General features: G+C 37.7%; 1 protein-coding gene across 1 annotated transcript; it reads left to right on the top strand.

Annotated features, from left to right (window-relative positions):
• The first annotated feature begins 10,666 nt into the window (after positions 1 to 10,666).
• On the top strand, positions 10,667 to 12,428 carry LOC103716053 (pollen-specific leucine-rich repeat extensin-like protein 3). Its single transcript, XM_088702071.2, has 2 exons — positions 10,667 to 11,861; positions 12,358 to 12,428. Exons 1-2 carry the CDS (start codon positions 10,679 to 10,681, stop codon positions 12,426 to 12,428), a joined length of 1,254 nt encoding a protein of 417 aa, XP_088558197.2. The 5' UTR covers positions 10,667 to 10,678.
• Positions 12,429 to 14,074: the final 1,646 nt, after the last annotated feature.

Below are 14,074 nucleotides of genomic sequence, written 5' to 3'. Positions count from 1 at the left end.
CCATTTGACGTTGACTTGCTAAATCTAAAGTATATTATTAGGTTCATTATATAAATTATGCATATTGATAGATAAGCATTCTTAAAGTCTCTAGATTCTAGCTATTGAGTGAATGCTTTTATTGAAATCTTTCTAGACTCTTTTATGAAATGTGCAGCAATGCTGGGAATAGTATAATATTGCCCCATAAAATTAATTTCCATGAACAACCTCTTTAGATGGACATGATTTTTAATGTTTTAAAAAAGATCGAAATGATCAACCATCCCCATGGAACTTTAGCCAAGGCTGCAGGGATGCTTGTTTAGTGGAAGTCTTTGATCTTCCTAGGATGGAAGATGGGATTGGTCTTGGGAAAATAAAGATAATGTTCTAGATTGAGAACCAGCCCTAATAGCAACAGAGGCAAGGATGGCAAGAGCAAAACAAACAGTACACCTAGCAGCAGATTCAGTCTTAGATCAAGACCCAGCAGTTGATCCATATCTAGTATCAACTTAAGATGCTCCATGAGGGCATTAGTAAGGTACTTCTCACATTGCTAATTTTTTTTTGTCTCACCAAGCTTTGTAGCTTCTGTAACATACCTTGGCTTGTTAAGATCCAATATTTGAATGCTATTCATAGGCTTCTCTTCATAAGTCATATGCATATATAGTTATCATTTTGTTCAAATATTTTCATGCACACAATCCTTATTTGAATTACGGGTCAAAAGATAAGGCCCAAGCCTGATCCACATCTACCGGTCGAAAGATATTTTATTATAGTGAAGTGTTATGCCTTTTGGGGCCAGGTTAACAATAAATGAAACATAAACAATAAGAAACATGTATAGACTAAATTAGTTACTTGTATGGATACAGTGTCATGTAAGAAAATACTGTTGACACCAATGATACAAAATCAGCAATCCAATTTGCCATTACAAAATCTTCTTTCAGCTAAATTAAGTTATCAGTGACCAACCAAACAGATGATAAGTTACACAAAGTAATTACTTCAGCATCTTAGTTTTTTAAATTTGAGGAGGGTTGAGATGATTGGAGACAACATATTGCATTGAATTTGTGTTGGTTGGACTTGGATTGGGTTTTCATGAGCTAAAGTTGTAGGGTTAGATTGTCTAATTCAAGGATAAACCAATTACCTAGAATCATCAAAAATTGGCTTTGGATCAAGACAAAGGCTAGTGCAATCCACTTGCAGTTGCAAATGTGCTCTCATTCACTTACTATTTGAAAAAGGCTCTACCTATATTCATACATGAGTATATGTAGAGGTAGGATCAAGGATCACTTTGCCAATACCGGTTGGCCAGCGGTATGGTTCGGTATACCCCTTGTGCCATTTTGTGTTGGGCCCATATCGACACAGCCAAGAGGGCGGGAGAGAGAAAAAATGGGAGAGGAGAAAAGAGAGAGGGAGGGGGAGGGAGAGGGAGGAAGGGAGGGAGAGGGAGAGAGGGAGAAGGTCAACGAAACATGGCCCGATACGGTAGAGAGGGCGAGGGAGAGGAATAATAAGAGAGGAAAAGAGAGAGAGAGAGATAGAGGATGGCGGAGGGCCATGGAAGGTTGGGGAGGGGCTCCGCCTTTCGGACACTTATTTCAAACAAAATAGGGGTTCCAGATGGGGTACCGTTTTAATTTTAAATAAAATCGACAAAGAGTTCAATGACTTGACTTAAAATTTTTAAAATAAAAAAAGAGCTCCATCCGAGACCCCTGTTTTGAATGAAACAGGGGTTTGGTGGGTAGAGCCCCTTCTTCGTATTCAAAACAGGGGTTTGGTGGGTAGAGCCCCTTCTTCGTCCCTCTACACCCATTTCCAGCCCTGCGCAACCCTTTGACGGCCATCCGCAACCCTTCTATTCTTCATTGGTTTCTCATTTTGAATGTTGAAACCATCTCGGTCCACTATCGGTATGGCTTCATACGCCCTGAACCAGACGGTCTGAGATGGTTTCACATTTCTTGAGTATAGTTAGGCTCACTAAAATGTATGTTGATGATGTTTTGGGGTGTGGCAGGCTCTTCTAGTACAATCTAATAATAGATAAGCATGAACTGTAATGATAATCTCAGATTTAGGATACCTTTTTTCCTCCTTGCTTGGTACTGAAATTTGGCTAGTATATTCTGTAACAAGCCTAGCTTATTAGGCAATGATTAGGCCAGTTTTGGTAGCATTGTACTCAATGTTAGTTCATTGATGGAAAAAATTTTCTTTTCATGTTCTTTGAGTATGCATGGAGATCTCTAGAAGGGGAAAAGCAACAATTTTGTTAAGGGTTGTCATAGAAGGTCCCAAGTTTGTAATGAATTTTCTCAAGAGATTGCTAGTGCTTTCCTAATCTCTCAGATTTAAAGAGAGCAGTTAATTATCTAGCTAACTTTGCTTATCTCATTCATTACTAATTTAGCAAGTTTATGCTTGTAGTTATCATCTATATCAAAAACATAATCCTACAATAATCATGGAACAAACAAAAAAAATTGTAGCTATTAATGAAAATTTCAAAAACATTTGTTTGGTCGCATATTTCAATGAAGACTACTAAAGTAGTGCTTAAAAAGATTATATTTTATCCATTGTGAAAGCAACAAAAAGCAAAGTAAAGGAACTTAGAATGCGGCTTAGAGATGGATAGAAGGAACACAACCTCTTTTTGAGATAGGAAGTTAGTACAATATGTTAGTTTAGTCAAAGAAAATTTTCTTCACTTCCAAATTATTGGTTCTCACTTTGAAGTTAGCTTAGGAAATAAATCTTTCAGCTAATAGGAAAGTGATTTTAGTTACAAGAAAACATATTGGATCAGAGAAACTAAATTAGAATAGTCGATTTTGAACATAGGGTTATTGACTTTGATCAATCTATGCAATTCGTTATAGATAGTGAGCATTTTAGGTAGCTAGCAAGGCATATTTGTTGGGCCAAGCAAAATAGTAGCTATTTTGTGACTTATAGATTATTTTAAACTAGTTTATCAGGTCACCAAGATAATTTGCTCATTACTTGATTTCTATCAAGGATCCCTGTGCCAGTACCTGTATCCACATGGGTTGCCCGAGGATATGGTTCGGTACAATATCATGCCTTTCCATATCAAGCTCGTACGGACGCAGCAAAGCTGAGGGAGGGTACGGGAGTGGGAGAACAAGAGAGAGTAAAATAGAGAGAAAGAGGGGGAGGGAGGGGAAGGAAGAGGAAGGAAGGGAGGGAGAGGGAGGTGGATGGTTGGAGGAGGTCCACGAAGGCCCAAAGAGGAGCATGGAGGGGCGGAGGAAAAGTTTCGCCCTCTGGTTCTTCTGTTTCATTCGAAGCAGAGGTCTAAAGGGGGCTCTTTTTGTTTTAAAAAAATTAAGTAAAGCCGACATTCCCTTCGAAGCCCATTTCAAATGACATAGAGGAGTCAACCCTCCGCACTCCTCCTCGACCCTCCACCGACCATCCTCCTCTCTCTCCCACTCTTTTTTTCTCTCTCCCATTCTTCCTTTCCCTAGCCCTCGCCGGAGAGGTGAAACCATGATAGTTCACCCTTAGTATGGCTCAAGACACCCCAAACCAAGCGGTTTGGGGCGATATAGCTAACCATGATCATAATTTTCTTCTCTAAGCATTAAAATCTCATCCAGATTTGAAAGAAGCATGTTCCTTGTGTCAATTATCAGTATACAAAATATCCCCAAGCAGCTCTAGTATCTTGATTATAGTAATTTGTTTGGATTCTTTGCACTTCTCCAAAGTGCTCAAATTCAATGCTTTATTGTACAAAAGTCTCAAGCAAAATGAGCTTTGAAACTGAGTATCGAGGTAGATATGTGGTATATCTATGAAGGATTGGGCTAGAGATGTGTATTTGAGAGGCAGTGTTTTAGGCACCAATTGAAAATGAGAGCAAGATTTTAATTCTCGGACCATACCATTTAGTATGACGTGTACTATACCATACCAATAAGATACCGAGACTCAGTACACTACTTGTATCAAGTATTAGTACAAAGGTATATATCTAGTATAAGGTGTACCATTTGGGCACCGAAAGCGGTCCTGAGACTTCTGCAAAACTTGAATGTGAGTGTGCACAACCTATAGAAATGGTGTGTGCATGCACACAAAATGATCCTAGGAAGCCCCTCCAAAGAAAGGAGGTTGTCAAACAACTGAAAAGGTTATATTGGTTAAAAAGGTTAGCCTTAATAGGAATTAATGATGTATAATGTCATGCATTATAATTGGGACAATGCTTACTAGATGTGATTATTGTTCCTCAAACCTAGTGTCTTGCTTTTACCACACTGCTCTGCGGATCCATTTATTGTGTGTGTCTATATATTCTAGCTGCACTAGAAGCTATGAGGTTGAACAATGCTCATGTGTGCCTTTAATTGATGATGTTCATTTCTTATAACTATAGATCTGCAAATGTCTATCATTATGTCAGGACCTATTAGTCTCAGCACAACTACGAAGAATGAACAAGGAATCCTATCTGAATTTATTTGATATTCCAAGATGCTACTTTATGTCAATCTGCTTTGTCTATTGATTTGTTTCTTGAATGATTTTTTGCTGATTTATGGTCACTTGGGAATATTGATAGTACTCTTTCTTAAGAACCCTCTATGCTCTGCATTTTTTCAATTTCTAAATCAAACTAGATTGGAGTGCTGTGATCTTGAAACAGTGTGTGAAGCACTTCTTGAAATTGATAGTTTGGTAAGAACTAGTCAATGGTGTTGGAGCAAGGATAGCTAACTCCGAGGAGAAAAAGTTTCAATTTTCACGAATTAACTGTTCCAGATGAAAGAAAGATGTTAGCTTATTGCAGAATAGCCTACTCAGATTAGCTTGTCCAAGATCCCATGATGAGGTCAAAGAATTTTTGATTTAATTCACCATTCTTACAATGTCAAGCTTTGTTAGAATTGGAAAGCATTATAGTACTTCTAAATTCAAATAACAGAAATTTGAATATCACATTTTTAAAAGCATATTGAATTGCAAATTCAGATTACCATTATAGCATCGCTTCTTTTGCTAATATCAGCTTCAGGCCTTCAACTGTCCAGTGGATGCCAATAATAAGAATAGAATGAAATTATGCCATTCTCGATAAAGATATTTCTATCATGAATGCAGATAACCCTGGAAAGATCTTGCTGCAAAAGTGATACCAAACTCACTCAACTTTTGAAAGAATAACTAGGCATCAGCACTAGTAGGGCGTTAACTAAACCCCTGCTAGGGTGCCAACAAAGTAACATAAATATATAATAAATTCTTAGCTAATATTTGTGCGAAGATCATATATATAAGTATGATTATCAAGCTTTGTAGTTATTATAACAATCTTAGTAACAAACAGTTACGAATACCCTCTGAAGCACAGATCATCTGCCAATTAGCACGAAATCCTTAAAACATATATTTTTATGTTAAACATATTTTGATGCATGAAAGTAGTAGTCTTGGTTCACATTATAAGGAACTACAATTGTGCTTGCATATGTCCTCTTCATCTCACTGTTACTCCAATTCTCAAATTAAGATTCATTTTCTTTTGCGAATCTGCAATGAGAATATGTCACATTGTCTCATTAATGTCCATCAACCATCTAATAATCGCAACTGCAACATATGTCATGTCTAAGAATTGTTTGGACTTCATATGAAATTATGCAAAGCATCTAAGAATTGTTTTCATCCAAATCCTTTTTCATTAGAAGTGGGCAACCATTTAAGTGTAATTGAAATTTTCTTCAGGAGGAATGCAAAACAGAGATCAGAGCACCTACAAAAAAGCTGGAGAATGCCAAACAAACAGATAAACTCTATTCTGGTATATAAAGGATGGGAGACTCACCCACCTCATGTCGACACCTTTTCCTTTGCCATTGATGGCCGCCAGAGGATTCCTCTAAATGGAGATCGATGTGACAGTGCGGAACCCGTAGATATTGGCTCTCAGCCAAAGGATTTAAACCTTAAAGTTCAGACCCTGAAATCACATTGGTTTCAACTAATTCAGAAGTTATCATGCTGAGGGTTTACAAGTAGTTTCAACCATTAAACTTGGGTATAATGCAACAACATCAACAATTTCCCCTGATGGAAGTGAGCCCATTGTTGGTCGTCAAGATGGAAGACTGCATATTTATGGCATTAATGAAGACACTCTTAAAGAAGACGTGGTCCTTGAGAAGCAGTGAGGTACTATTACTGTAATATGCTAATCTCCAAAAGCTTCCATATTTGCTTCAGCAAATGCTAAACGAGAAGCTATGGTATGTGCTTGTTTATCTCGAGAGGTAATGCTAATACTCTCTCTTGTGAACATCATAGTGCTATCTCTCTTGTAAACATTATACTTTGCCCCTTATGGAGTACCTATAGTTTTCACGGTTATTTTCATTACAATTTCCATTAGATCAAAATGAGATTGTTGTTTCCTTAATTATGATTTTGATTTGTCCATTGTCATGTGATTTTGCACCTAAAGTTGGACATCGATTGCTTCGATATGTGATGTTTTGTGCATTTGTGATTATGCTCATTGTGACTGGTTAAATTATGATGCGCCCTATAATTTCAAGAATATGGTCATATCTTCTCTAGAACCTACCAACTAATTGGTTTGTTAGATAATTGTACTTTTGCTTTTGGTGCTTTCACATTTGGATTATTGAGAACTGAGTGAAAATATTTGTAGCTTGTAGACAATTTAAAAGCTTCATAATGTACCTCCCCCAATGTCCGACACTGGCACCCTAGTGATGTCAAAGTAGTTAATGTAATACCCGAGTCACTCGGATTGACTTAGCCCCTGACTCGGTAGAGTCGGGTGGGTCAGCCCGACGATACTTGCCAAGCTAGACTCCCCCAGAGTTCGAGTACCAGCCCCACCGCTTGATCTTCGTAGCCACGTTGAGTGGCCAAAATGCCCGCCAAATTGGATACAACAGCTCAGCAAGATCACCCGAGAATCTCGAAAGAGCTGTGGGTGCAAATCTCTAGGCATCGGTCGAGCAAGATGCCCATAAATTATTGGCCTTTTCTCCCTATTTTCTTTTGATTTGCTCTTGTTTCTCCTCACCAGAGCCTTCGTCCGCCCTAATCCACCTTCTCTACCCCCTCCTCAAACTCTAATCCTTGGCCATCTTCCTTCTTCACCAAAAACTAGAGGTTGATGAAAAGCCTCCCAAATTCCCTATTTTGAGGTAAACACCTCCATACGTGATGCCTGGGTTCGTCGGTTGCTTATCGGTTGCTATTGTCACCAGTGGTTGATCTCGAGACTGAAACCCCCAACCCCTATTTCATAGATCCCGAACTAGGGTGAACCCCTGTTTTCAAGTAATAGAAGCCTTCAAAACCCATGGTAGTGGTGATGTCTTCCCTTCCGGTGCCACGGATGTCATGCCAACCTTGTTGTCCGCTGGATGGTTGATATGGGACCATCTTTCTTTGTTCCATAGCTGAGACCTCTACGTTGTAGCTATGAATTCGTCCCCTTCTCAAGTTGGGAGACTCACCTATCCTATGTGGACACCTTTTCCTTCTCCATAACAGTCGTTGGTGCTGAGTATCATATTAACAACTCTTTCCTATATTACCTAATAAAATTGGGTATTTCCTAATAACTCTGTATTCTGTAACCTCCTTATATTATCTATTTTTAGTTAAAAAATCCTAACTCACAAGGGGTTTCAGAAATATTAGCTAAAACTTTGAGGAGCTCTACAATAGCTCTTCCATCCTGCAAAATGTCTTGGCCTGGAATATATCTACAAAGATATACCCAAACCCAAGAAAAGAAATTTCTAAACTAATTTTAGAGAGATGTTCTAGGATAATGTCAAAGAAATATAGCCATACCTACAAACATAACAATAAACCCAACATCCCTCAAAAGATAAGGATCTACTTCTACTCTCTCTTAGTTTTCAAATCCTATGGTGTGTTTGGTTCGCGATCAGAATCAGAATCAAAATCAGAATGGATTGGAATGAAAATAAGAATGGCCATATTTTCTGATGCGTTTGATTCATCAGTAGAATTGGAATAAGAATCGAAATACTAGGGGAGAGGGGATAGGATTGGAGCATTCCCATTCTTCCTTAAAATTGGAAAAGGAATGGAGCTCCCTCTAACCAAACGACTAGAATGAGAGTCACTCATTTTTATTTTCATGTCAGAGCCCAACTCTGTTAACCAAACATACCCCAAATTCGTTGCAATGTGGCCTAGTGCATCATCTCCATCACAAAACATTATCATCAGTTGATAACTAAATTTTTTTAAAATTCCCAAATTGTCTTTTCCACTAACTTAGTAAGAGGCTCTTATTTTAGCACAAATTGAAGGAAAAGGTACATGGACGGAGCATTTTGAGATCTGTGCAAATGGATGAATGATAAAGAATAGAGCATTTTAAGAATGGAGCGCTTTGAGATCTGTGCAAGATGATAGATGATAGAGGATGAAATGCTTTGAGATCTATGCATGAGGATGGATGACAGAGAATGAAATGCTTTGAGATCTATGCTAGAGGATGGAACGCTTTGAGATCTATGTAAGTGGATGAATGATAGATAATAGAGTGCTTTGAGTTCTATGCAAGAAGATGGATGATGGAGGATGGAGTGCTTCCAGATATGCATAGACAGATAGATGATAAAAGATAGAGTACTTTGAGATCTGTATAGATAGATGAATGATAGAGGATGGAGTGCTTTAAGAGCTGTGCAGATGAATGAATGATAAGGATGGAGCATATTGAGATCTGTATAGGTGGATAGATAATAAAGGATGGAGTGCTTTGAGATATATGCAAATAGATAAAAGATAGAATATGGAGTGCTTTGAGATATGTGCAGATAGAGGAATGATAAGAGGATAGAATGTTTTAAAATTTATATAGATGGATGGATGATATAGGATGGAGCTCTTTGAGATCTATGCAGGTGGACGAATGATTGAGGATGGAGCACTTTGAGATCTATGCAGATGGATGGATGATAGAGGATGAAGCACTTTAAGATCTATGCAAGTAGATGACTGACAGAGAATAGAGTGCTTTGAGATTATGCAAGTAGATAGATGATGAAGGATAGAATATTTTGAGATCTGAGTAGATGAATGGATAATAGAGGATGGAGCGCTTTAAGATCTGTGTAGATGGATGAATGATAGAGAATGGAGTGCTTTAAAATCAGTGCAGGTGGATGAATGAGAGAGAATAGAATGCTTTAAGATCTGTGCATGCAGATGGACAATAAAGGATAGAACTCTTTGAGATCTATGCAACTGAATGGATGATAGAGGTGAAGTGCTTTGAGATCCTTACAGGCAGATAAATTATAAAGGATGAAGTATTTTAGGATTGCATGAAAGCCAAAATCTGACCTCTCTGAATCAAGGATATTTTTGTCTTTTTTCTCACTCTATTAATGGTATCAAGATCCAGATAGATGATTCGACCATAGTGAAATAGAAATAAAGTTTTGGTGGCTAATTGAAATTTTTTAAATTTTTGGAATCTAAGTGTAAATGGCCCAAAGTTAGAGGGTTGTCTGTGACTCTATAATTTTTTCAAAAAAAATTAAACAAATAAGAAAAGAAAGTTAAATTGATCCAATATGACTTATATTTCCGATTGGAGAGAACAGGAACAATTTTACTGTTGAAATTTGGATAATATATGTTGTATTAGAAAAGTAAAAAGAATAAAGGACTTGGAGAGATCATGAACACTGCAGCAACCTCGTTCTTCAGCATAAACCTCTATAGGCAGCCGACTGAATGCAGTGATTGTTGGGGCCATGGCCGCTTCCATTGCATCAACAAGATTTTGTAATGTTATTAGTAATAACGACTTAAATATCAATCGCCACTATTCTAACTTTCTTTGGGCCAAGTTTGGTTTAAGGAAATTTTTAGTTTGGTACTTGATTGAGCAAAACTTTGTTCAAGTTAAAAAGTTTTGCAATTGACTTAAATGTGACACGCTTGTCACCACAAATAATTTTTAACAATAGTTCAATAGTTTTATTCAATAAATAGTCGAGTAATTAAATTAGTGAGTTGGTCTAGACTCATCTATTCTATTATATGCTGTCAATTGTCTAGCCGTTTGCATTTTCCATCCTATCTTTTCTCTACTCTATATTTTTTCCATGTTTTCCTTCCAAAAATTTCTCCTACCCCTTCAAACTTGGATAGGTAAATTGAGCATGTTGTTATTAATTATTATTAAAAATAAAATATCTATTGTACATGCTATATTCCAGTTTAAAAAAATAAAAATGCATAATAATTTTATGTAGAGAAACCATATTTTTTTACTTATATTATTATTTTTTACCATCCAACATGTCAATCTACATCACTTTTTATTAGGCATTAGCTCATATATAGTATATAGATTATCGATCATCATGGCTTATCATAAGTAATTTGAACAACCTATATTGGCCATCTTTTCTAATTTAGCATCCAACAACAATTTTTACCCATCAAAACAAAACCAACCCAATCCAAACAACCAAGAAACAAGGAGGACCTTCCATGCCCACTACCGGACCCCAAATAACATGCTTTTTATGCTTTCGTCCTTGTTATTTTCCTTGAGGTGCCCAAGGCCTCCTCCATGGCACTACCAAGGCCTGACATGGAGGCCTTTAGCTGCTCCACCCTCCTCTCTCTCCTTTTCCTCTTCCTCCTTTCTCCTTCTCTTCTCACCCTCTCTGATGCCCAAGCTACTTCCATTCCCCGTCGTGAACTTCTCACATTTCACAAAACCTTTGTTGACCTCCTCAATAACCTTGAGTTTGACATCTCTATCGATGTCGATATTCGCAACCCTCGATTAAAGCAAGCCTACAATGCTCTCCAGGCTTGGAAGAAAGCTATTTTCTCTGACCCCACTAACTTCACCGGAAATTGGGTTGGCCATGATGTTTGCTCCTACAATGGCATTGTTTGCGCTCCTTCTCTCGATGATCCTTCAGTCCTTGTTGTTGCTAGTGTCGACTTCAATGGTGCCGACCTTGCTGGATATATTCCTATCGAGATTGGTCTCCTTAATGACACTGCCATCCTCCACATCAACTCCAATCGGTTTTGCGGTGTCCTCCCCTCTAGCCTTTCAAGTCTCACCCTCCTCCATGAGCTTGATGTAAGCAACAATTGGCTTGTCGGCCAATTTCCTTCAGTGGTCCTTGACTTGCCTGCTCTCAAATACCTTGACCTTCGATTCAACAACTTTGAGGGGTCGCTACCACCCAAGCTCTTCGACAAGGACCTCGATGCCTTATTCTTGAACAACAACCTGTTTGATTCTAACATACCAGAAAACTTGGGCAATTCTACGGTCTCCGTTTTAGTTTTGGCTAACAACAAGTTTGAAGGTTTCATTCCGAAGACCATTGGAAAGATGAAGTCCACCTTAAATGAGATCATCCTATCCAACAATGGTTTAATAGGATCCCTTCCAGCTGAAATTGGATCATTGAGTGAAGTCACAGTACTTGATGCTAGCTTCAACTCTTTCTCAGGAGTCCTGCCAGAAACTTTTGCAGGTTTAAAGAAGCTTGAATCACTAAATATTGCACATAATATGCTAAGTGGCATCGTGCCAGATAGTGTATGTGGAATAAAGAGCCTTGGCAACTTCAAATTATCAGATAACTACTTCAAAGGGGCAGCCTCGAAGTGTACATCAAGATCAGATTTGGTATTTGATGACAAGGGCAATTGTTTTCTGAAGTGGCGGCAACAGAAATCAAGAAAGGCTTGTGCACCGGTGCTGGCCCAACCAATCATATGTCATCATCTAGATGGGACCGAGTGTGGTATATCGGCCCTAGCCCCTGCTAGCCCTAAGCCACTAACTCGATCACCATCTCCACCATCTCCCATGTATTCGCAAGTACCACCAGTTCAATCTCCACCACCTCATTCGGTTTATTTACCACCAAAACCACTAGTACAATCTCCACCTCTATCAATTTATTCACCACCCCCTCCAATCTACTCTCCACCACCTCCACTAGTCTATTCACTTTTACCTCCAGTTTACTCTTCACCACCTCCACTAGTTTATTCACCACTACCTCCAATTTATTCTCCACCATCTTTGATTAGTTTTCTACCACCTCCCCACTCATCGCCATCACCCATCTTCTCTCCCCCTCCTCCTGTCCACTTACCTCCTCCGCCTAATATAATTATCTCTTCCCCATATCTATATAATATCTTGCCACCAGTTGGAGGGCTCAATTATGCATCGCCTCCTCCACCCCAATATCCAGGTTATAACTAAGTTGCACTCTTGTTCAAATTTTTTAGGTGGAAAAGAATCCACCTCTGTTCATGCACCCCAAGAGCTTCCATATACTGCCGTGGGGAATATGAGATAAAGAGAGAGTGTCATTGGTGACAACATGTACTTCCAAGACATCTCATTTTTCTTTTAGTGGTACTTTTCATTTCCATGAGCCTTTTTTCCTTTGGGGTTGCAATTTGCACATGTGAATGAAATCTTCAAATACAGAACAATGCTCTTTTTGCCTTGATGATTCATACAATGATGCATTTAAAAAGAGCCATTTATACATGAATGCATGCATTCTTTGTGCCTACAACATGCCATTTTTGTTTTTTACTTGGTAACCTCTTCATACATCTTTGACCAAGCTATTGATAATAACAATGGTTTTTCATCATCTTTTTCTACCAAAAATACAACTGCTACAAAGTATAATACTAAGTTGTGTTTTGTTTTGGCACTTGATTGTGTTTCTCATTTCAAGTGCAGATTAGGAATGTAACGAATCAATCTAATGCCTGAAGTTTACATTCATCCCAAGCTAGGTTGTCAAGTAGCCCTTATTAACAAACCTAGTCAACTTGCATATTAATATTTGAAAATGCATGGCAAAATTTTTAGATTAATTTGTAATGAGCACACAATCACTTCTCCATGGGTTTTGTGTAAAGCTTATATATCATGTACCATTGTAAATGCATATGTTAAAATCTATTATGTATTAGACTTGGCCCCTATGTTGTGAGGTTTGACTAAAGTTTCTCCATGAGATAAAATGATGAAAGAGCGAGCTTAAGTAAGTAGAGAGTTGTACAAGGTAGCATTATTGAGTATAAGGATTGATTTCTAGGATTAATATTTTGATGACAAATTTTTTGGTTATGATTTTTTTTCTTTGATAAGTAGATATTATGGCCCATAAGACCTTGTCCCAACAAGTCATTAAAATAGGTTTAGCGATTCAAGATGTTGGTAATGAAATACATAGAGAGGTTTGGAAGAATTTCTATTAATTCACAATTTTTATCACTATGTTTGAAGTATGTGCAACTTTGATTATTAATTTATTTGTGCGTTTAGTTCATATCCAGGTTCATAGTTCGAAATTTGATTGTTGAGAGAAAAGGAGGGAGGCCGATCTGTACTATAATTACTCAAATTATATTTTGGAGATACACCATCTTATTCACTATAATTACCCAAGTTTATATTTTGGAGATGCACCATCTGAGAATCATATCTTGAACCTTTAATTGATAAATAGATCAAGTGTGGTCGCCGGGAGAAGCCTCAACTCATTAATTCAAAATTTGTTATTTGCTAACAAATCTAGTTTGTTGAACATAGGATTAGAAAAGTATCCTATTTTTAGATTATATATGGTTTAATTTTATATGTGACTCATCTTGTAGAATTCCTTCCATAAGTCTTTCATGTTTTTTGGGGTTGTCGTTATCTCTTAAATAAAGTTTCCAACATTTGGTGTGATCGGATCCTAGGCTGTTATTATGAATTTGGATGATATCAGGCAACCTCTACTTTTTGCTCTGATATATGCACTCCTCCCACTATGTTAGGGGATTAAAATTACTGCTTCTATTATATTAAAACAAATTGTATTATGAATTGTTACATGCAAGGCAATTTGCAAATTATGAAAATTCCCAGCAAATCAGAAAACTTTAATTGTTATGTGCAAATTTTACTTCTCCATCTTCATGGGAACACGTATCTCTT

Source organism: Phoenix dactylifera, chromosome 8 (assembly GCF_051530095.1).
Source record: "Phoenix dactylifera cultivar Ajwa chromosome 8, Ajwa_hap1_PhDact_Kaust_v1.1, whole genome shotgun sequence".
Taxonomy (NCBI): domain Eukaryota; kingdom Viridiplantae; phylum Streptophyta; class Magnoliopsida; order Arecales; family Arecaceae; genus Phoenix; species Phoenix dactylifera.
This window is presented reverse-complemented; position numbering and strand designations above follow the sequence as displayed.